The sequence below is a fragment of the Lampetra fluviatilis genome, chromosome 60 (assembly GCF_964198595.1).
Source record: "Lampetra fluviatilis chromosome 60, kcLamFluv1.1, whole genome shotgun sequence".
In the NCBI taxonomy this organism is placed as follows: domain Eukaryota; kingdom Metazoa; phylum Chordata; class Hyperoartia; order Petromyzontiformes; family Petromyzontidae; genus Lampetra; species Lampetra fluviatilis.
Genome location: NC_136334.1, coordinates 8,529,467 through 8,552,594, shown reverse-complemented (window position 1 = coordinate 8,552,594; position 23,128 = coordinate 8,529,467). Strand labels below are relative to the sequence as shown.

The 23,128-nt window shown below is 49.7% G+C and overlaps 1 protein-coding gene across 1 annotated transcript; it reads right to left on the bottom strand.

The window, feature by feature from the left end:
- Window positions 1-2,111: 2,111 nt before the first annotated feature.
- Window positions 2,112-22,670, bottom strand: LOC144950972 (mast/stem cell growth factor receptor Kit-like). The gene is made up of 16 exons (XM_078881160.1): window positions 22,613-22,670; window positions 21,630-21,760; window positions 19,417-19,585; window positions 17,407-17,587; window positions 15,850-15,968; window positions 14,475-14,623; window positions 13,733-13,868; window positions 12,022-12,126; window positions 11,797-11,907; window positions 11,280-11,415; window positions 8,899-8,996; window positions 7,472-7,602; window positions 6,405-6,527; window positions 5,346-5,457; window positions 2,994-3,093; window positions 2,112-2,346 (listed from the first exon to the last, which is right to left on the bottom strand). The coding sequence occupies exons 1-16, from the start codon at window positions 22,668-22,670 to the stop codon at window positions 2,175-2,177; spliced, it is 2,031 nt and encodes a 676-aa protein (XP_078737286.1). The 3' UTR covers window positions 2,112-2,174.
- Window positions 22,671-23,128: the final 458 nt, after the last annotated feature.

The window sequence follows — 23,128 nt, the reverse complement described above, 5'->3', positions numbered from 1 at the left end:
GCAACTGAATAGCAACATAATAGAGGTTTGTTTTGGGTTAGATCGCGTAAATATATATGCACACACGCGTGCACACAAACACACATGCACGCACGTGTAGACATATATAATCCCATGGCGTTGGAATTGAGACCCCCAAAAGTGGAATCAGGACTCACAAGCGTGCGATATAGCTCAGTGGGCCTGACCTGGTAAAATACAAATCATTAGTTTAGTTTCAGGATGTCGGGTTCTGAAGATATTTCATCTTTCAGTCCTTTCTGACCGTTTTAGTGCGGGTGAGTGTCAGTGACAACTACTTATACATTTTTTATTTATTACAAATACAAGCATTTCCAGCTATTGACATGAAATGTATTCACTCTGGAAGATGATGGTGATACAGGTGGTGGGGAGCGGTAGTGTAGCGTTAAGCACGCTGCGCTACGAACCCGGCGACCCGAGTTAAATTCTCGCTCATGCCTAACGCAAGGAAACGACTATCTGAACCGATCATGGACCTCCCCTAGGTCGACTCGGCCTCAAATGAGTACCTGGTGTGGTGTGTAAACATCACTACTGGGGAGACAAAGGCGGCCGGGCGTGGTATTGGCCACCCACCCCTCGTGTGCCATGCTGGCCTTCATAGGTGCTCGCTAACAGCACTTGCCCCAGCAGTCTATTTGGGCTATATGGGGAGTCTTTGTCTTTGGTGGTGATGATACAGATGGTGATTGATTATACATGTGGTTGGGATGATGATACATTTGGTGATGATGGTGATTATAAAGATGGTGGTGATGATGGGACTGTAAGAGTTGTCCTTGAAGATTATATTTACTGTGTAACATTGAGAAGACACACTAATATGAAATATAATCATTAAAGCACAATATATAACATTTAGGATTTCTGTTGAAAGCGTGTGCTTACAATGGTCGCGTGTATTTGTATGTGGTTGTGCATGAACGCACGTGTTTTTCTGTCTTTTCTGTATTAGGTGCTTGATGACAGCACTTGGCCCAACAGTCTATATTGGTGGTGCAGGAAATCTTTGTGTTTTGATTTACGAAATTTAGTGCAAACGAAATCGACAAATTAAGTCTACTTCTCGACTTACGAAATAGAATTTCAACGGAAACAATATATCACACGGCACGCGCCATGAGATCATCAAGCAAGAAGCTGTCATCCATCCACGGCAGTGCCACGGTCTCCCTGCAGTGCAAAAGGGACGTCTCATCACCTGCCCACTCATTCCAACATCTTTTGGTGAGTTCCTTGAAGAGGTTAATTATTTTTGTTTTAAATTGATCATTATCTCTCGCAGCCCTTTGTACTTTTTTGAACTACCACCTAACGCTAGAATTCTACAAAACACGTGCACAACGAATGCACCAAATGGCGGGCTGGCAGGCAGACAGACGCTGAATGCGTGTGGAGGGTTTTTCGGTGGTATGCGCTATGCGCGTATAGTACGGTATCACAACACAAAATAGTTAATTTTTAGCACGTGCGCTCCTAGTTGAAACATTTGATCAATCGTTTTAAAAATGCATATGTGCAAAACATATTTATAAGTAAACAGTTCCCTAATTGATCGACAACGTAAATGCGAAACAACACAATGTACCTTATAGGGGCGGGGTTCTTGTATTTGTACGAGCTGTTGTTTGTTTATGTTGCCGATGTTTATGGGGAGCATTAGTGCAGCGGTCAGCGTGCTGCACTATGAACCCAGCAATCCCGGTTTGATTCCTGCTCACGGCCAACGCCAAAATGAGTACTTGGTACATTGTGAAAACATCAGCACTGGAAGAGACAAACCCCGTATGCTGTGCTGGCCTGCACAAGTACTCATAAACAGCACTTACCCCAACAGTCTGTTACATGGGGGGATCTTAGTCTTTGCGTGTAAGTGAGAGTTTGTAGACTTTGCATGTTCTTGCCCTGTTGTGCACACGTTTTCTCAGGGTTCTCAGCTTTAAAAAAATAACAATAACAAGATATTACTTGCAAATTACTTAAACAGGGATTACACACCGTGGCAATATCGCCCCCTTCTGTGAAAGCTGGACAGGACTCTCCTGCAAAAGTTTGAGACTTCCCTGAATAAACAAATGTAGCACGGTAATCTTTGAAATAATAATAAAAAACTATTCACCCCCAGAGTGGACAGCGTAGCGAGGGGGGTCCTAGCAAGCGAGGGAGCTGCGCTCGGACGGAACGGACGACGGCTCCCAGTCGACCTCTTCGCCTTTGTCGATCTTGTCATCGTTGGAGGCCGGTCTCAGCTCTGTGAGGATCGCCTCAAACGTGGGGCGCTCTAACGGCGCGTAGCTCCAGCAGCGGTGCATCACCTTGCGGCTGTGGGGCGAGGGGGGGAGGGGGCTGCGGTGAGGGTGCGAGGAAGGCGAGTCGCGCACAAGCTCCGACTGCGCTTTCACCTCTTCCAGTGCGCGTTCGTTCTCAGAATGGTTGGATGAGTGCCGATGATGTTAATGACGTCACAGAGGGGGGGGGGTGAAGGGAGTCAGGTGGCGAGGGGGGTGAGGGGGGTGAGTAGGGAGAGGGTCACGAAGGCATAAAATACCTACGGTATGGATTCACACAGCGGCGTCTAAATGGCACCGCATCTCCATACGTAGAGCAGAAACACTGGTCATGTTTATCTCGTAGAGACAGAAGCAGTCTGTGGGTCTCTATGTGAGGAGTCTGTGGGTCGCAACAGCACGTACGGCTGGAAGTCGGACATTCCAGACCAAGAGGGTTCATAATGGCGGTGTCATCGACACTGAACCAGCCAGCACAACTCATTGCCAATAACACATATCACATAATTCACCCTTATGCAATTGTTCAATCAATTAATTGAATCACTACAATTAAAACCAAAGAATGTCACGCAACAAACACTTCACACTCTCCTCCGTCAGCCACCTGCATCGACAATGGAAACGCATCAGTCCAGCAGTGGATAAAACCTGGTGTGGGGGGTATGGGGGGCGGCTTACACTTGCGGTGGACAGCGGGGGGGTGGCTGCATGCAGTAGCCATCGCAGATCAAGCGGTAGAACTTGTCATCGACTGCCATGCCAGGGTAAGGGGCCTCTCCTACACCCACGCACGTCACACACCCAGCAGGATGCACGTCACACACCCAGCGGCACGTCACACACCCAGAAGGAGGCACAGGTCTCCTTTATCAAGACAGACGTGGTGCAGATCACAACTACAATGGCTCGTGTGATTTATAATGTTGACCTCTACCCGCCCAGTTATCGATTGTTAATTTTGAATGTGCAATTTTATTGAGGGACCATGTGTTGTTGTCTTGGTGTGGTCTGGGACTGTTATTGTTGTTGTTTTGCTGCCTTGCCCAAGCTTGCATTGTGTTGAAAAATCCGCAGAAATGCATGTACCTGTACAATTTGTGCTTATAAACTTTATTTATTCTTATCTATTTTTAGTGACTTGTTTACCTTTTCTCTATTTTGCACTCCTAATCCTTTTTTGTATTGTTGTAAAAGTTGCTAACCTGCCCCTGCTTCCATAGCTCATAACATATCTCCAGTCTAAATAAAGATTCAGATTTTGACAAGCAATACAATTACAACAACAATGTGGATTTGTGCATAGCCCACCGGCAGCGTAATCACCCCTTGCCGCAGAGATTTGTGGTTAGAATCCAGTCATGAACCACCACCCGGGTTTATCACTGTGGCGTGTGTGTGCATTAACCGCGAAAGGCATTTCCGTCTGCTTCAGTGTGGAAGTTACATATCCCAAGACACCCCCCCCTCCTCCCATCCATTTCAGCAACTCAACTCTACGCCTGTCACAACGCCCCCCCTCCCCCCCCCAGTTTATGAGGGGCCGCGGGCCTCCCACCTTCACATAATAAATGGTCCGGTTTGCATTGTGAATGCACCACTCGAATGACCTGTCGTCGGATCAGACGAGTCTCGTGGTGCACTGCAACTGGCTCGTGCTTTACTCGATAAAATTCAACAACAAAAATAAAAACGATCCCAAGACATTATTTAAAATTAAGTATAGCCATCGTGTGTCAGCATCACAGGCCAAAATTGGCAAGTAAAACAAAACTTCACTGCGAATCACTCCATTGGGATTGCTCGTAGCAAACATTGTCCCCTCGCAGCAGCAGACTGATCATGCCCGCTTGCAGGTCAGGTGCTGAATAACCGTGTGCCACACAGAGAATAGTTGCCACTGAGGGTGCCATTTTCAAATGGTTGAGATGAGATCATCGCGTGTAAATGTGCACACTCAAATAAAAACAAATCATAATTCTAAGCGAACTGTTATCGCTTCAGGTGGCAGGGTGGCACAGCGGTGATCTTTGACCCTCGCAACAAGAAGGGTCTTGGTTCATTATCCGATTGGTACTTTTCTTTGCGGAGTTTTCTACGTTCTCGCCTTTGTTCTGCATGGGTTATCCAGTTTGCTCACATAACTAAAAAACACACAATCGCAATGTAACTGGGTATTGGCCAAGCATCCCAATGCTAAAAAGTTACCTGCAAATTACTTCATTGGGATGACACTCGGCAGCAGATCCGGATGATGGCATTGCTGGGGCCCTCTGCCATTGTCAAGCTGAAGAGGCCCCATCTATGGATGCCTGTATATTTTTGTCATCAAAATGAAATAACTGCTTTGGAGAGTCTTTTTTTCCCACAAATATTAATTTTTCAAACAATTATGTGAAAACTCGAAACCTCGCATCTATTGTTTCGTATTTAGAGCCCCCCCCCCCTCACAATGCGAGGCCCTAAGCTGTAAGTGTAGCCGGTGTGAGCTCGCCTGTGATAAATCACACGTATCATTGTGCACTCTGATTTCCTATGGGTAGCCAGGAGCGTGTATTATGATTTAAGTGAATGCAATGGTGATCAGGGGATTGGACCCAGAGCCCCACGTACACAGTAGAGTACAAGGGAGCGCCCACAATTTAGATTTGAGCTGACCTCCGGATTGAGAAATTGAACTGCGGAGTTGTGACGTGGAGGGTGTTTCTGTTCGCTATTGCGACCGGCCTGTCCCGGCGGGAGGAGGGGACAGGGTGGACCGGCCACATGAGCTTACTCTCCGGCACTGCACAGCAGCTACATCGCCTCCCTACTCCTGCAAAAAACTCGGCAGGACCTAAAAGTCTTCGGACTCGGTGAGGCCAGGCGTAGTCTTGGTCGTCACGAGTGAACATTTGTCCCTCCACATTAATTTGTACCCCCGGGTTACCATCAGGGCTGGGCGTTGCAAGCTGAGCTCCTGAGATCTGATGAGACTACAATCTGTTCTGTCCTCAGGGCCCCGCATGCTTGTGGCAAGTGAAAGTGTCTCACCAAAAGAGAAGATTTCCCACAGCAGCACGCCGTATGACCACACGTCGCTCTGCACCGTGTAGAGCCCATGGAACATGCTTTCTGGAGACATCCACTTCACAGGCAGAGGCACCTGATGGACATGACCGCATGGCCACAAGCACAACAACAATAACGTTCAGTAAATTCCGTTCAAGGCGATGCTTCACGATTCGTCATACGGGTTTTGCGTGAGGCCACGTATTGATCTGGCCAATTAGCGTCATGTAGCCCTCCACTACCCTGAAGGGTTAAATAATGTACCACACGGGGGGGGGGGGGGGGGATTTGTGAAATTGCCCCATATTTTAAACTGTCGGCAGAGCAGGGAGATTTAATCCAATTGCCGCCCTCTGGATTGCAAGTCCAGGGTGGGGGAGCCATCGCACCACCACCGTGTGTGGCAGCACCCCCCCTCTGTTTTCTTAGGGGCTGTGCAAAATAACACATTCCTGCTGCGGAGGGAGCTGGTAGGAACGTCGGGTTGCTCGGTCAATGGCCAGGGTCAACGGCGGCGTGGTGTATTCCGCAAATATGCCCGACTGTGAGGGCGGGCACAAGCCGGCGTGAGTAGGTTAAACGTTGAGTTTTATAAGGGCACCACGGGGTGACCAGCCCTTCCCCACCCAGCCCCACCCATCCCACCCCCACCCAGCCCCACCCTCCCCACCCAGCCCCTCCCTGCACGACGGACACAATAATCCCCTGTGGGCTGGTGTAACCAGGAGGTTCCATCTCCAACCCAGCTTATATATAAGCTCCTAGCTTGGCAGTGTCTCATTCTTCACCTGAAGACGGCTGCTTGCGTTGTAGCCGAAACGTCGTGAGAATTATTTTATTTTATTATGTTTTATTTTTTTTATTATTTTATTACTTCCCTTCTACGTGACTTTACCGAAAGAACCAAGAAGAAGGTTCCTACCAGTAAAAAAATTACATTGAGTGCAATTAAAGTGATGGGCCTTCCTATACCGATGACGGTGATGACATTGGCGATGCTGCTGATGATGCTGATGATGCTAAGTAAGGTGAAGGACTCACATTGCCCTTCACCACGTAGTTGGGATCAGTCTGGACGTCCCGTGCTAGCCCAAAGTCGCAAATCTTGGCGACGCGTCCATGCGTTACGAGCACATTCCTTGCAGCCAGGTCGCGATGGATGCACTAGAAAAAGACAAAAATTCCTTGTGTGGCCTTCAGCAAACTTGGGGCAAGTTCTGTTCCCAAGCAGCACCTGTGAAGGTCGGCCACGGCACACGACGGGGTGGGTGCCCAGCAACACGCCCGGCCGCCTTTGTCTCCCCAGTGTAGATGTTTGCACACCGCACCAGGTACTAATTTAAGGCCGAGTCGATCTAGGGTGTGGCCGGGACCAGTTCAGATATTTGTCACCAATGTTGGCCGTGAGCGAGAATCGAACTCCCGCTATACTTTCCCACACAGTGACAAAAAGACAAAGATCCCCCCCCCCGTGTAGCCTTAACAGACTGTAGGGGCAAGTGCTATTAGCGAGCACCTATAAAGGCCGACATGGTACACGAGGGGGTGGGTGGCCAGGACCACGCCTGACCGCCTTTGTCTGTAGTGATGTTTACGCACTGCACCACGTACTCATTTGAAACTGAGTCCACCTCGGGGAGGCCCAGATAATTGTCACTGGTGTTGGCCGTGAGCGGGAATCGAACTCCGGCTATTGGGTTCGTATCGCAGTGAGCTAACCACCGAGCGACCACTCGCCACCCACACAGACATAAAGGCCAACGAAGACGTGCACCACAGACACGGTCACGTACAGACACAGTTACACACGCACAGTCACAGAGACACAGTTACACACGCACAGTCACAGAGACACAGTTAAACACGCGCAGTCACAGAGACACAGTTAAACACGCGCAGTCGCACGTGGTCAAATCGAAACACAGGTGAATTTCCGGAGGTTCTTAAAGATGGTCAAGGCCCTGTAAAGATAGAGACAGACAGTCATGGAGACACATACAGAGAGACACAGAGACAGGTTAAACTGATCACGTGTTATCATTACGCCCCACCACTCGTTTAACCCAGGAAAGAGGCTGACTGCTGAGTCACCCCTCTCAAAGACTCACGTTCTTGTGAGCGAGGAAGGCCATACCGCTCGCGACCTGCTCCGAGAAGCTCAGGAGGTTGTCCACCCCGAACGGAGTGGAGTCGTCGCTCGCGATCGCTTCTCTCTCCTCTTCCGACGACGCGTCCCAGCCTGCGGCGCACAAGGAGGCCCGGACGACTCAGAAATGCCCTAACTCTAGAGTATCGATAGTAGATCATCGATTATCCGGCGACTTCGGGGGGGGGAAGGGGGCGCCCAATTTTTTAACAATCACTATGTGGTCATTTAAATAGCAAATTTTTGCACATTCTTGCATAGTATGTTTTTAAATGTTGTGAATATTTTTTTGTGTTTTTAAATTAGTTTACTATATGAAATTGGTATAAATAAACATACAAATTACACAAAAATAAATATCCTACTGTAAAATATAATTATTTACTGAACAATACTTACCACTCCAATCTCGAAGACTCTGCATAGGGTGATGTATATACGTGCAGTATTGTCATCGTTTAAGTTGTATGTAGTGTGTGTAATGTACCATATGTAATATTTAACACTGAAATCAAGCGTAGCTACTTTTTTCGTCACACACGGTGCCGATCACCAGACTGGCTTCCCCGGATCGGCCCGGGACCGCCGGATTATTTTGGAAGCAGCAGCCGGATAATCGCGCACCGGATAATCGCGCACCGGATAATCGATATTAACTGTCATTTTATTTAGGCCACTACCTGCCCACATTTGGTGTAGTGTTACAAATTACTGTGTGACTGTCATGGCCCCACAGTGCGGTGAGAGGGCACCTACCAATAACATCTGGCAGAAACCCAACAGTATGTGTTGAGTACACCTCATTCAGATGATGATTCCACAGAAGGGGTGAAACCAATCCAGAGTTTGCCATTCGTGAATAAAAGTTGCCGGGTCAAAATCAGTCTGGAAGGCCCAATGGGTCTAAAGATTGATAGACCTTATGTGTAGGTGGGGCTATTCAAGGTGACTTATGCATTACACAAGATGTATGTACTGTATGTTGAACTTATACTAATAGCGCTTTTCCCCCTTTTTTTCTGGCAACAAAACTGACACCTTTTGCAAGGAATCATGTTTACATTAACCACAATACTTGCAGTCAAATGCAAACAAAAAACGATACTCTGATAATTTATGCAATGTCCTTGAAATTGATTGGTCCACACCAGAGACAGCTTTTCTTAGAGCCTAGTCTCATATGGTGTTGTGGTTAATGTTAACATGATTCCTTGCAACAGGTGGCAGTTTTGTTTCCAGAAAAAAAGGAGAAAAACTCTATTAGTATATTTGGGTACTGGCAAAGGAGGCCTCATGATGTATGTTGAACTTGTTTCGCACCGTACATAGCCAACCGTGCTCCACGGAGGTGCGGGGAGGGAGTGTGTGCATGCAAAGTACCGCCGATACCTTTGTGCCCATGAAGAAATCCTCGCTGCGCTTGATTCATAAGCGCCGCCTTGAGACTGTATTCTTCAATTCCAACCACAACCTGGGTCGATTCCATTCTACAAACCACAACGGTACATCACTCGTCACCGTCAAGTGGTGGCGACGTCATCCGCAGCGCTTGTGCCAAGCTAGGTGCACTCTGTAGCCATCGTGTAGCGTGTGTGGAAGGCTCGCCGCTGGCGGAAGGTCACGGGACAGAGCCCTGGGGTGCCATGGGTTGACTGATTGAGATGACTGGCAGATGCACCACCTTTGCCCCCTACTATGCTAACTTGCTGCGTTTTATCCATCCTGCGCTCTGCTCGTTGTTGTGAGCATCGCTCCGCTGCCCTCCTTTGTTGATGCCCAATAGCATCCTTCACGAGCCTCCTCCATAGAGGCCGATCTTGACACCAGTGGTACCAGTCTTCGGCAAGTCCACTCAGCTCCGTATCCTCCTGTACTGCATCAGTCCATCTCTTCTCCAGGCCGTGCCACGCGAATATAGGCCTCTCTATTTGGTTAAACAGAATCTGCTTGGGCGTGCGGTGGCTGAGCATGCGAGCTACCCACGCTCCCCACCTGTGCCACCTCGCGTTTATTATTCTACACAGGCCAGCAGAAGTTTTGTAAGAAGATAATAATTACATTTATATAGCGCTTTTCATCAAGGATCTCAAAGCGCCACAAAGATGTGGCAGTTACCCACACTCTACCCCACCACATGCAACCCACCGAACCACTGTGATTGTACCTATTCATACCACTTCCACGCCCGGACGTGGAATCGAACTGGCGACCTCCGGATTTGCAAGCGCGAGCCATTACATCGCTGTGGGCAGCAGCCATTCACCTTCATTTTGTAAATTCATTATAATGGAAATGTTCGACTTTTTTAATTGAATCCACAAAAGGGAATTGTTTTCATCTCCTGTCGCCTCTCATCTCACATCACCGGGCACGGGTGAATTGACCAAAGCAATGAGGACTATTCGCCAACTTGTTCCAGAAGTTTGCAGTGAATATATATTGGGTTAGGGTTAGGGATGAGATCATGCTGCTGGGGATAACCCTAATAGACATTGGGTTAGGGTAAGGGATGGGATCATGCTGCGAGAGATAACCCTAACCCTAATAGACATTGCGTTAGCGATGGGATCATGCTGCTAAAGATAACCCTAACCCTAATAAACATTGAGTTAGGGATGGGATCATGTGACGGATAACCCTAACCTTAATCGATATTGCATGCCATCTGCTTCACGATGGATGTTAATGATACTCTGTTATCATTTGAAAAGGGTAGGCCATGATGTACTAGTGTCATGCTCCAAATGTACCAAATTCTAAACATTACACCGCAAATTCATAAAATACTCAATTGGTATTACACAATTACATTGCACATAGCGACCATCTCCCCCTGCTGTTAGCCTAACAGGCAGGTGCTGATTCGCTATGCCGCACGGGGACAGTTGCCACTGGGGATGCCCTTTCTCAATGTTTGAGACGAGATCTGGAGCAAGGTCCTTTAAAAAGTTGCCGAGGCATTTAAGCAAGCTCCATACACATGCGAATATGTGTATTGTCACGGTTGGTGCTAGGCTATCATGCGGACTCCGGTCATTTTTGCAACAGCAGTGGCTTCTGGCTGGTCATCGAACAAAGACGGTCACCACATCGCGATGCGCTTGCGGATGCGCTTCTGCAGCCGTCTGGAACGCTCTTCTGATAGGAAGCCACTGGAGCTGTGCACTTTTAAATCGTCTCGATTGAAAGTTAATTTCTTTAACACTATGGGAACCTCATTTGCCAGTAAAAATATGATAATTGGTTCTTTACCCTTCTATCTGGCAACAAAACTGACACCTTTTACAAGGAGTCATGTTTGCATAGACCGCAATACCTGCAGTCATAATGCAAACAAAAGAACATAACTCTGATAATGTGTGCACTGTCCTTGAAGTTGATTGGTCCACACCCGAGACAGCTTTCCTTAGAGCCTAGTCTCATATGGGTTGGACCAGATGACGCCAAAAGGCGCACAACTCAAAGACAATGCACCATCAGAGTATGAGAGCTCGGGGCAAGCATCTACACTATGGGAACCTCATTTGCCAGTAACAATATGATAATTGGTTCTTTACCCTTCTATCTGGCAACAAAACTGACACCTTTTTACAAGGAGTCAGTTTTGTTGCCAGATAGAAGGGTAAAGAACCAATGATCAACTTCTTATAACACTGCTGCTTTTTGCGTTGAGTTCTTCCCCTGCACCTACGATTGGCACGGTTGGCTACGTACAGTGCGAAAGAAGTTCAACACACACCCACACACGTACATACAGGCTAGATGCAAACCTTCTGGCGATGGTCAGGTTTTGATAATTGGTGGCGTCGTCGTTGTTTCCAGTACTGTTCAGAATATGCCACTTTCTCCGTAAATAATTCAGCAAATCTCCGTAATTGCAGTACTCCGTAATAACCAGAATGGGATCTGTAATGAGACATTTAAAATCAGCATCGTCGTTGTCATCATCACCATAGTGGAGGTGAGGATAGTAGTAATGATCATGAGTATTATGATCATCATCATCATCATCACCATAATTATCATCTTCATAACCACAACCATCATCACTATCAACATCATCACTGTGAGCACAACAGTCAGTTTTATCACCATCATATCATATCATCATCACCGTCGCTGGGCTTAAATTTCTCTCTGGCTAGGCGACCCGAAAATTTGTTTTCCATCCGGCTCACCACATCAGGTGTAAACATTCCACCCTGAATGTGGCTACTCGCCAGGTGCTTATGCCAGGCTACCAACAACCTGGGAAAAACATCCACTCCCGTCACCCCCCGTCAGCACCTTCACGCGTGCACGCTCCCAGCAGGTTGACGATGTTGAGGTGGCGTCCCAGGTGACTCATGATCTTCAGCTCCGACATCAGCGCCTCCTTGTGCGCATGGTGTGCCCTGGCTGCGCAGGCAAGACGACACGGGGACATGTTGTAGTACCGTTGTTAATTGTTTGTAAAGCGAAGGCGCCATGTAAATTACGTGGAGATGCAAGTGGTGGTCAAGGGGAACCCACGCTTGAGCATCTTGACGGCCACGCGGGTCACGGAGCCCTGGTGCGGGATCCCGTGGGCCTCGGCCTCCACCACCTTCCCAAACTCGCCACAGCCGATCGTCTTCCCTGCACAAGGCACAGACATGGCCCGTCGTGTAGCCGTACACAACACGTGCTGGGAGCGAGTCGCGCCTCTGCATGGCACACAACCGGGATGGGCGGTGTGCCTAGCAAACGACGCCCCGACCGCCTTTGTCTCACTCTTTCTTATGTTTACACACTGCACCCAGGTACTCGTGTAAAGGCTGAGTCGACCTATAGGAGGCCCAAGCCAGATTCAGTTATTCACCACCGTTGTTAGCTGTGAGCGGGAATCAGCTGGTCACCGGATTCGTAGCGCTACGCACAAATACACTCACGGATATACACGCACGCTTCATACTAAATACGAAGATCCCCGTGCTGCCTTAACAGACTAATGGGGTAAGTGCTGTAAGCGAGTATCACTTATGAAAGCCGGCACGGCACACGATAAGGTGGGTGGCCAGCACCACGCCCAACCGCCTTTGTCTTCCCAGTGGTGATATTTACATGCCACATCAGGTACCTATTTGAAGCTAAGTCGACCTAGGGGAAACCCATGACCGGTTCAGATAATGGTCACTGGTGTTGTCCGTGAGCGGGAATCGAACTCGGGTCGCCAGGTTCGTAGCGCAGCGCACTAACCGCGACTCTACCGCTCTCCCCACAACTTAACACGATACATATATACACATGAACTTTGACTAATGTGACATCGCTGGATGTCGCCATGCTGTGGGTGTAGTACCAGCCCTGGAGGGGCACGGTGTGCGCTGGACCATAGCGCTGGATGGCACCAGGCTGTTGGTGCCGTGCTGACCCTACGGGACAGGGTGTGTGGGTGCCGAGCGATGGATCGGGTCGTGTGAGGCCATGACACTCTGGTTGACCCGGGAGGGCACGTGACCGGTTAAGTGGACAGAGGGGCCCCCAGAGGGGGCTAGCGGGGGTCACGTGATTGGGACCCAGATCCTTCCCGAGGGTGCTAGAAGGTGGGCGTGGCCAAGGGCGGAGCCGGTCACGCCCACAGAGAATATCAGCAGGGTCTCGAGAGGGACCGCGGGGGTTGTTGTTCATCCCGGGAAAGAACCCTTCGTCTGCGATCTCTGTTCTACGAGCACGTGTACCCGGGCAGATGTTGTAGTCCCGGGTCCATAGCAACAGTTACGTGGTAACTAGTGTAGTAACTAGTGTAGTAGTGTAGTAACTAGTGTAGTAACTAGTCTAGTAACTAGTCTAGTAACTAGTGTCGTTAGCCGGGTGGTCACCACCCGACGTTGTTATTCTGTTAAGGGGACGTTGCCCCGTGTGTTGGAACTTAATAAAATGCGTTGCCTCCTAAGTCTAATATAAAATACACTCTGTCTTTGTATCTATATATACATACATGGTCTAATGATGCATATGTATGTGAGTATATATTTATGGATCTGTACAAGTCTGTGTCAGCCTATGTCTTTAAGTCTGTAAGCCTACATGGCTCTATATGCAAGTCTGAATCTATATAAGGCTGTATAAGGTCTCTATGTAAGTATATGTCTCTGTGTAAGTCTATAGATCTCTATGTAAGTTTACGAGTCTCTGTGTAAGTCTATGGGCCTCTTTGTAACCTGGTTCTCTCGTCCGCTTGCACCGCTGGCGACGGGCTCACCCAGAGTGAGGAGGCTGGGGTCGAGCTCCCAGCGCACGGGCTCGTAGGGCAGGGTGGACGGGTCGATGTAGATGTACTCGTTGGTTTCAGCGTTCACACTGCTGATGATCTTCCACCGAATCTCGTAGTGAGGCTTCTGCAATGTCAATTCACAATACGATTATCATCATCATCGTTGCTGCCCTCGGCCATGGTCAATCCACTGCAGGACGAAAGCCTACCCCAAACTGTCACCATCTCTCACGATCCTGGGATAACACAATCAATCCTGCGCCTACACACAAACTCACTTCATAGCTCCGTCTCCTCGGAAGATGCATTCAGTGCCATCCCTTGGCTGCTTTCCCATTATTGTACTTGACCTTCGGTATTTTAAATGATGAGTGATCATACGTGTAGGAGGACCTGGGAAATGTCCACGGGTGCGACACTATCCCAACAGATGGAATATGTGGAGATTAGTCGCACTTGCTGTGCTGCTTTCTTCTGGAGTGCCAGGGTACGGGCACCTCAACAACACCCATGGGAAGGGTGGAGCCTGGTGGACATCTGTGTGGTCCACCAACCCTCACTGCTTCCAGTGCGGGATTGCCGGCATGGGTGATGTCATTAACCTGCTTGCATTTCACGACGCGATGATTATCACGATGTCAATTGGAGCTCGTGTTCTGATTTCAGTACCGATCTCCACTAACGCACCTGGTGGTGTTTTACTCTCGGTGACCAATCTCCGGCGTCGCACCTGGTTGTGTTTGTAGAGGAAGACGATGAAGAGGGAGATGAGGAAGACGAGGAACACCGAGAGGGTGAGCGTCACCTCGACAAAATTGTTCCCCTTGCCAGACAGTTTGAAGACGCTCTGGATCACAACCGGTCTTTCCAAGCCGCTCCCTGGGAAAGGGGAGGAAAGGACTTTTAAGAGACCCAAAGATATAAATAGAGACCCAAAGATTTACAAAGAGAACCGCAGATTCACATGGAGACCCATAGATTTATATTTACATAAAGACCCATGTATACATTTTTTTTACATTTACCAGCATCTCTTCACCATCAGGGCATCTCTTTTAGAGGGTCATAATCAACCCCGTCTATTCCTTATCATGCCACTCACTCTACGACTTCTCCCTCTCACCCCTTAAACTACAATAGGTGCTGAACTAATCTTAAACTCTCACGGTCACAAACGTCGCATCTGGATTCCCTACCAGCCAGCGCCTCCAATCATTGCACTGATGAATTCCCACGTTGTGAACGCCTCTTTTCAGTTCGGTGCTTTCCGTCCTTCGCTTAAATTGGGCAAAGTGACCCCCAGAACCCTGCAAACGACCACCCCCGCCCCATCGCTGACTCATCAACCATCTCCAACCTCTTTGTAGCACTCCGCCCTTGTCAGAATCAAAGTGTGGTTCACTTTAGCTTCCAGTTTCTGTCGCCTGCAGTCTGTCTACTGCGCAGCTCGCTCGACCGCGGCTGCACTTGTTAAGACATCCTCTCCTCTCTCGACAGCAGTTCTATGCCTGCTACCTTCGACACTTTAAACTTCAAGATTTTGATTGAATGCCTCGAATATGATTTCACCATCAGCGGGCACAGCCCTCCAGGGAATTCCAAAGTGTTGTCGTGCGCAAGAAGGATTGTTGCGACCCGCAGTGCGGCGAGTGAAAGGGTGAATGAGTGTGTTGTCGTGTAGCGGTGAGCGCGCTGCGCTACGAACCCAATGGCCCGAGTTCGATTCCCGCTCACGGCCAACACCAGTGACGATTATTTGAACTGCTTCTGGGTCACCCCTAGGTCGATTCAGCCTCAAATGAGTACTGGTGCGGTGTGTAAACATCGCCACTTGGGTGACAAAGGTGGTCGGGCGTGGTGCTGGCCACCCACCCCCTCGTGTGCCTTTCCGGCCTTCGTAGGTGCTCGCTAACAGCACTTGCCCCAACAGTCTGTTACAGGCTATACGGGGGAATCTGTGTTTGTCGTGACCTGTAGTGTGGTGGTCGTTGAAAAATGTGGATGGCAAGAGCCCTCAACGCGGGTGGAGGCATGAACGAGCGACGTTCTTGAGGAACGGCAACCGTGGTGGGAGCCATCGCAGAGAGGGTTGTGTTGTTCCTTGCCATTAACGTGAACAAAGAAGTCCACAGACGTCTCGTTGTCTTCGTTCCTCGCGACGAACGTGTAGATACCTCCATCCTCCGGTGACACTCGGTGAATGACTCTCCCATCACACGTGTCGCTACAACACATTGGCGAATTAGACAGTCAGTTAATTACATGACCATCACCCTTGCTGCTCCACGCATTCATCAGTCAATTCATTTGTAACCATCAGCCGTGCAGCTACACACATGAATCAATTAATTACACGACCATCACATGGTAGCTACACATATCAATAAATTAGAGAATCGGTGAATTAATTAAACAATCATCACACCTGCAGCTACACACTACACGTGAATGAACCAATCAAATCGTTAGTCACTCATAACACTTTTTCATGAGCAAATCCGAGCCGAGTTAGAATGGGGCCAGAATGGTACGGGTGAGTTTTCCCACTCGCCTTCTTGCTGCGCCAAGCCAGAGCCGAGCCCTCATGCGCAGACTACCCAAGACTTCTACATTTTACTTGATACAGCTGTCGTGGCTGTGACGGTTCCACCTGAAGACGGAGGCTTGTGTTGCCTCCGAAACGTCGTGATTTTTTATTTTATTTTACTTTTATTAATTTTAATGTTTTACCTACGTGACTTGACCGAAAAAACCTAAGATTATGTACCCAAGACTTCTGAGTCGGGCTCAGGGCCCAGCAGAACCAGTGGGTGGGCCTGGTGGTAGTCAAGGCGGTGGTAGTCAAGGCGGTGGTAGTCAAGGCGGTGGTAGCCAAGGCGGTGGTAGCCAAGGCGGTGGTAGCCAAGGCGGTGGTAGTCAAGGCGGTGGTAGCCAAGGCGGTGGTAGCCAAGGCGGTGGTAGCCAAGGCGGTGGTAGCCAAGGCGGTGGTAGCCAAGGCGGTGGTAGTCAAGGCGGTGGTAGTCAAGGCGGTGGTAGTCAAGGCGGTGGTAGCCAAGGCGGTGGTAGCCAATGCGCGCGATGTCAGTGGGCACGCCGCGAGGAGACGACCCTCACTCCACGCCGCGGTGGCTGAGAGACGTTCACTACCTCGCCTGGATTACAGAAGGCCGTGGGTTCGATCCTGACGCCTGTTGTATATTTGGCGTTTTCCGGGTCTTTTTCCATCCATATTTAGAATCCATGTGCGTTTACAGTATTTGCTGCTATAAATGTCCACATGATGATGACGATAAGCCACTTTGTTGAGCTATCATTTGTGGCCAGGTTGCTTATGAAAAACAGTGCTTTATGGCTCAGTGGTGCCTTACCTGGTTAAACAAATAGATGGTTTACATCTCTTTCCCAGCTCTTGTAACAACAACAAGCTTTGCCCAACCCAAGAAACGTGTTACCCTCTTGCCTATTACAACTTTTGACGGAGCTGCTTCGTCGCCGGTCATCCTCCAGATTAGCACGGTCGGCTACGTACAGGGGAACGAAGTTCAACAATCATACACTTGACATTTTGGGTCTTTGGGGCCCTGCGCTCAGCAAATCCATAAACACCAAAACCCTCTGGCACAGACGTGCCTCGACCCGTCTGTGGGATGGCGCAGCAGCACCTGGTTTCATTGTTGCACAAATCCCCGGGGCCGTGGTCGAGCATCACCGTGCCATTGCGCAGCCACTGGCGTTGGGTCTCGCGAGGGTAGGATTCGATGGCGACCTTCATCTGGAGCGTCTCCCCTTCGCTCAGCTGCAGCTCCCAGGGCCCTTCCACGCTGAGCGCCACGTAACCTTTCTCTGAGCGCACGCGCGCCCAAAGAGAGAGAGGAGGTGGAGATGGATGGTCGCATCGACATCAGGGCAGCATTTCTCATGGATAATACAGTTGACGATCAATTATCTGGTGTGAGATTATCCGGCTTTCAATATTATCTGGCTGTAACCAGTCCGGCGATCGGCCTTGTGTGCGTGACAAAAAAAGTAGCAATGCTCGATTTCAATGTCAAATATTATATACAGGACATTATACACTACATACTACAATTAAACGATGTAAATACTGCACGTTTATACATTATCCATGACTAATAACTACAGTAAAAAATATATAAATCCATGATAAATTGTAGGGGAAGGCCCCACCTCTCTAATTTGTAAATCCCTAATCGAGTGACAAATTTGCAAGGGTGGCACAGTTGGGTTTTTTACAATCGAGTTTAATTGTAATTTTTATATTAAACCCGATCATCTGAGATTGTGAAAAATCCGGTGTAATTGGTTCTAATTGCAGAACCGCACTTCGCCAACTTCTCAACGATGGGCTTCATCCATTCCAAGCTTAGGAACTCACTGGCGCCCACGATTGTGGAGAAGCTTGTGTTCATCAAGACCAACCTGCCCGCCGCATTCTACGACTACCCCGTGCCCGATGGCCCCGAGTACAATAGCAGCACCGACGAGGAAGCAGCCTAAGCCTATCAGAGTTTCGTATTCATTAAACCAGGTTTTAATTCCCCGAAATCGGGTTTAATTGTATTAAAGAAAAAACCCGATGCCTGCCGCTGGAAAAATCGGGCTTTTTCCACCCATGCAAATTTGGACCCTGACGCCGGCACACAACGCCCTACACATTTTAAAGGGCGCTGCGGTGGCTAGGAGATGTTAACTCCCTCGCCTGCTATGCAGGAGGTCGTGGGTTCAATCCTGACGCCTGCATATTTGGAGTTTGCGTGTTCTCTCTCCCCGTGGTCGTGTTGAGTTTTCTCCGAGTCCTTCGGTTTTACCTTTACATTTAGAATCAATGTCACGTGTTTAGAGCATTTGGCTGCTATAAATTTGAGCTATACAGATCTGTGCAGCTCATTCGGGCCCTACCTGGTAAAATAAACAGTGTTTGTTAGAGTTTCGTTTAAATGACGTCAGGGGGGTCGTTAGCGCCAGCTGTAAAGCAGACGCAAACACGTTGATGGTGAATACGCGCGGCAATGTTCACCGAGGGTGACTGCCTGATTCGAACGATGAAACTCCGGAACAAGCGGGAAAAGGCGCCAATGCAGGGCCACGTCCACCCCCCCCCCCCCAACGTCGCTTCCCACCGGGTAGGGCGCTTCCCACCGGGTAGGGCGCTTCCCACCGGGTAGGGCGCTTCCCACCGGGTACGGCGCTTCCCACCGGGTACGGCGCTTCCCACCGGGTACGGCGCTTCCCACCGGGTACGGCGCTTCCCACCGGGTACGGCGCTTCCCACCGGGTACGGCGCTTCCCACCGGGTACGGCGCTTCCCACCGGGTACGGCGCTTCCCACCGGGTACGGCGCTTCCCACCGGGTACGGCGCTTCCCACCGGGTAGGTCGCTTCCCACCGGGTACGGCGCTTCCCACCGGGTAGGGCGCTTCCCACCGGGTAGGGCGCTTCCCACCGGGTACGGCGCTTCCCACCGGGTACGGCGCTTCCCACCGGGTACGGCGCTTCCCACCGGGTACGGCGCTTCCCACCGGGTAGGGCGCTTCCCACCGGGTACGGCGCTTCCCACCGGGTACGGCGCTTCCCACCGGGTACGGCGCTTCCCACCGGGTAGGGCGCCGCCCTCGAGTTCGGCGCGGCCAGCGCTGGCAAGAAAATCTCACCGACCACGCGAAGCCAAAGGGACTCGTTGAGGGAGGCCGTCATGGACACCGCCTGGCACGAGTACTCTCCCGAGTCCTCGACCCGCAGGGGACCCAGGGCGAGCGTCCGCTCGAGGAGGAACTGGCCAGCGGAGCGGTGCGAGTACTCCGTGGTTTTGTTCAGAGGAAGCTGAGAGAGACAGAGAGAGAGAGAAAGGACATTATCGGCCATTCCCTGCAACGTAACTACAGAATGGCGGCAAGGTGGTGGTGGTGCAGCGGCGACGTTCGTGTCGACACACCAACAAGCGCCTGGGTTCGACTCCCGACTCGGGGTGCCTTGCCGCGTGCAGCTTCTACATTCTGCCGCCCTCGTTTGTCCTCCCATTGCTAAAAACCCACCGCACAATGTGGCCGGCATTGACCTCAACATATACTTCACGACGACGTCATGAGAGCCAGTGATGCTCTCCTCAATATACAATTGCCCAATACAAATGCAATTACAATACAATTGCATACACGATACGTAAACAGAATTACCAGTGTGGTGAAGTATGGTCAAGCAGATTTACACGACGTGCGTAGCGTCAGGACTTCCTCGTCCAGCAGCGGCAGACTCAGAGCTGTACCACATCGGATGCGTTACTCTGCCCGAGGTCGTAGACAAACCCCCACAGTGCCCCCTGTCGACTGATGAGGCCAGACACGTCAGAGTGCTCGAATTGTAAATGTTGTGGGTTTATATTCTCCACAACATCGGTTAGTGCTGAACTAGTGACGAATTGACACGTTTTGTTCACGTGACATAACCTTACTAATTGGCTGTGGCGGGTGTTGGCGGACTTAATGACACATTTATATTTACGTCATCTAACCAAAACACGCATCTATGATGGGCGATATTGGTCGCGAAAGCCGGCTACGTGTTAATAAACCACGTGTGGAGGTCCAATACCCCTCGCAGACCACGGCGGGTACTTGGCTAAGCTCGAGCGTGACGCCCTGCTTACTGAAGTTATTCATCGCAGCGTCACATTGCAAGATGCTGACTTGCGCAAGCTTGCATTCACTGCTTGTTGAAGAATCGGTAGGAGTTAATGTACTTACGCAATTAGCCCTTATATACCTTTATTTATTCACCCTGACTCACCATTTCTCTATTTTACACTTCTATCGGTTTTTATTCTATCGTAACTCGCTGACCCACTCCTACTGGATTTCTGTGAGAAAGAGCTTCATAGCTCATCGGATTCCTCCTCCAGTCTAAATAAAGATTTATGATTCTGTACAGAAAGTGGTCATCATCAGCTGCGGTCAATCCACTGTTGGACAAAGGCCTCCCCAAGCCACCGCCACCTCACAGGATCTTGCGACGCAATGGTCCATCCAGCACTTTCACACAATTCGATCACATTGCTCCCAACTCAGTCGCCCGGGGTTTTTCCCCATGTCTAAATCGTGCGACTTCATCGTTCCTCTTCCTTTCCCCCGTGCACTGGCTCTCTGTAAAGTGCAGCAATGACTTCAAGAGTAGAGTAGTCTCCGAGAGAATGCTTTTAATCCGTTCCACGAAAACTACTGTCAACCAAAATGACTGCTAATAAAGTTCACTTATGAGTTGAAAAAATTAGTAAAAATCACTAAGTCTGCAAGAGAGCGGTTTCCACTGCCAAAACAGAACACGTAATATAGTCTTGGTTCTTTCGGCAAAGTCACGTAGAAGGGAAATAATAAAATAATATAAATAAAACATAATAAAATACAATTCTCACGACGTTTCTACTGCAACACAAGCAATCATCATCAGGTGTGAAATCCAATGAATTTTCTTGCTGTGGATTTCACACCTGATGATGATTACTTGTGTTGCAGTCGAAACGTCGTGAGAATTTTATATTTGTATTATTTTATTATTTCTCTTCTACGTGACTTTACCGAAAGAACCAAGAATATGAATCCCTGCAGTCACGAAAGCTTTAAATCAAAAGAAAACGTAATGTAAACAAAGCTCGTCAAGGTCTAAACGCTCATAAATGGGCATCGCTGATTGGCTGAGTGCATGGCTCAGCCCACTTAGCGAGCGCTCGGATTGGCCGAAATTGGCGCCCGCGTGCGTAACGTAGCGGGAATCTAAATGTTAACGTGAAGTCGAATGAGAGGCGAAACGTTACCCGAAAACCCGTTAACCGATGTAACCGTTAGCCCGAGTACCGGTGCCGAGACGTTGTCACCTTATTCAGCGTCCACTCCAGGCTGACCCTGCGATCTTCGTTGGCCACTTTGCAGATCACGTTTAGGTCCTCTCCCACCTTCCGCACGGCCCCCCTGGTGCTCAGAGTCAGAGGACCCAGGGCGGTCGCTCCTAGGGCACGGAGAACAGCCGAGGAGAACGCGGCGATACGCGTCAACGGGGTTGTGACGTTGCCATGACACTTTAATTCATTATCGTTACGATTCCGTTAGTTTGCTCAGAAAAGCCTCACCGAGTCCAGTAGAAGTCCCTGCCAAGGTTCTGCAGTAAAAGGGCAGCGGAGCTGCTGTGTGTAATCCCACGAGTCATTTTCAGGTACATTGTGAGTCATTATTTTAAGAATTCTAGGCCACCATAGAACCTGGACTGCAACTGAACACGACTCTGCTGGCAGGGGTTACGTTTGCCGCGAGTGTAAACTCAATTGAGTTTGCCACATTAAAAAAATCACCCGCATGGGGAAGCGGGTTCGTTCCCCATCTTTCAATCACCTGCTTTTTACAACTGGTTTAGTTTATGTTGACGGTGTGCGCGTGTCACGACGTGATGCAACGGGCCCGCGCATTGCCTCAATTAAAAACCAAATCACTCGCAAATCACTCAATGAGGAATTAGATACAGGGACATTGCCATGCTCCTGTGAAATGACTCCACGCTGTGCATGAAACACAGCAGGCAGAAGCAGCAGCAGCAGCGCCTTCCATTTGTTGCAAAACACCGAACGAACTCCGTAATCAGGAACCATTTTTCAACTGGCACACTTGGAGCATGGGACAGGCACACAGACGGTGTGCACTCGTTTCTCGAACGGCGTCACGGGGGGTGGGGGCTAGCACTCATCTCCATCGGCGGTCCTTGACACAGCGGTGAAAACTCCACGTTCCCGCGGCGGGAGTCAGGATGTCCATCGGGGGTCGACGCAAACAACCGGGATTCTCTCGCTCGGTTGTCATGGGACGGTACCTGCTTGGATGTTCAGGTAGACGAGCAGCAGCTGCGGTCCCCATAGCAACAAACCCATCGCTGCCTCCCCCCCTGGACCGCTTTGTCCGCTGCCAAAACGTCCAGCGAGGGTCCCAGGGCCGCGTCGCCCAGAGGCCCCTGCAACGGGAGTGATGAAAACGCGTGAACTGGCGGCACACGCACCTATGTGCGCGTGCGTGTGTGTATGCATATATATAGAGGTATATAATGTATAAATTCTCAACCAAATTGTTCCACTGCTGGGCTAATTTTTTTCGACTTTTCCTGTAAGCCCTGTCTGGTGGTTACAGAGGTGAAACCGCTACCCGGCTCTGCCGTGCAGATAAGAATCCATTAAAACCAATATTTTTTTCCACGGGCACACACGTGCTGGGGCTGCTGCTGCTGCTGCGAGGCAGCAATTCAGGTGACGGGCGGAATGTGCCGCGTGTGGCGAACCCAAACACATGCCAGAGATTCTAAACATAATTGTCACTATGCACGTGTGTTTATTAT

What these genes read in the sequence shown, in the direction of transcription:
- LOC144950972 (XM_078881160.1), bottom strand. Translation starts at nt 22,670, where the DNA reads ATGGGTTTGTTGCTATGGGGACCGCAGCTGCTGCTCGTCTACCTGAAC. An exon ending in GGCCGTCAAGATGCTCAAGC is followed by an intron (nt 11,908 to 12,021) that starts GTGGGTTCCCCT and finishes TTGCCTGCGCAG; the next exon opens with CCAGGGCACACCATGCGCAC. An exon ending in GGGAGCGTGCACGCGTGAAG is followed by an intron (nt 11,416 to 11,796) that starts GTGCTGACGGGG and finishes GTCTCATTACAG; the next exon opens with ATCCCATTCTGGTTATTACG.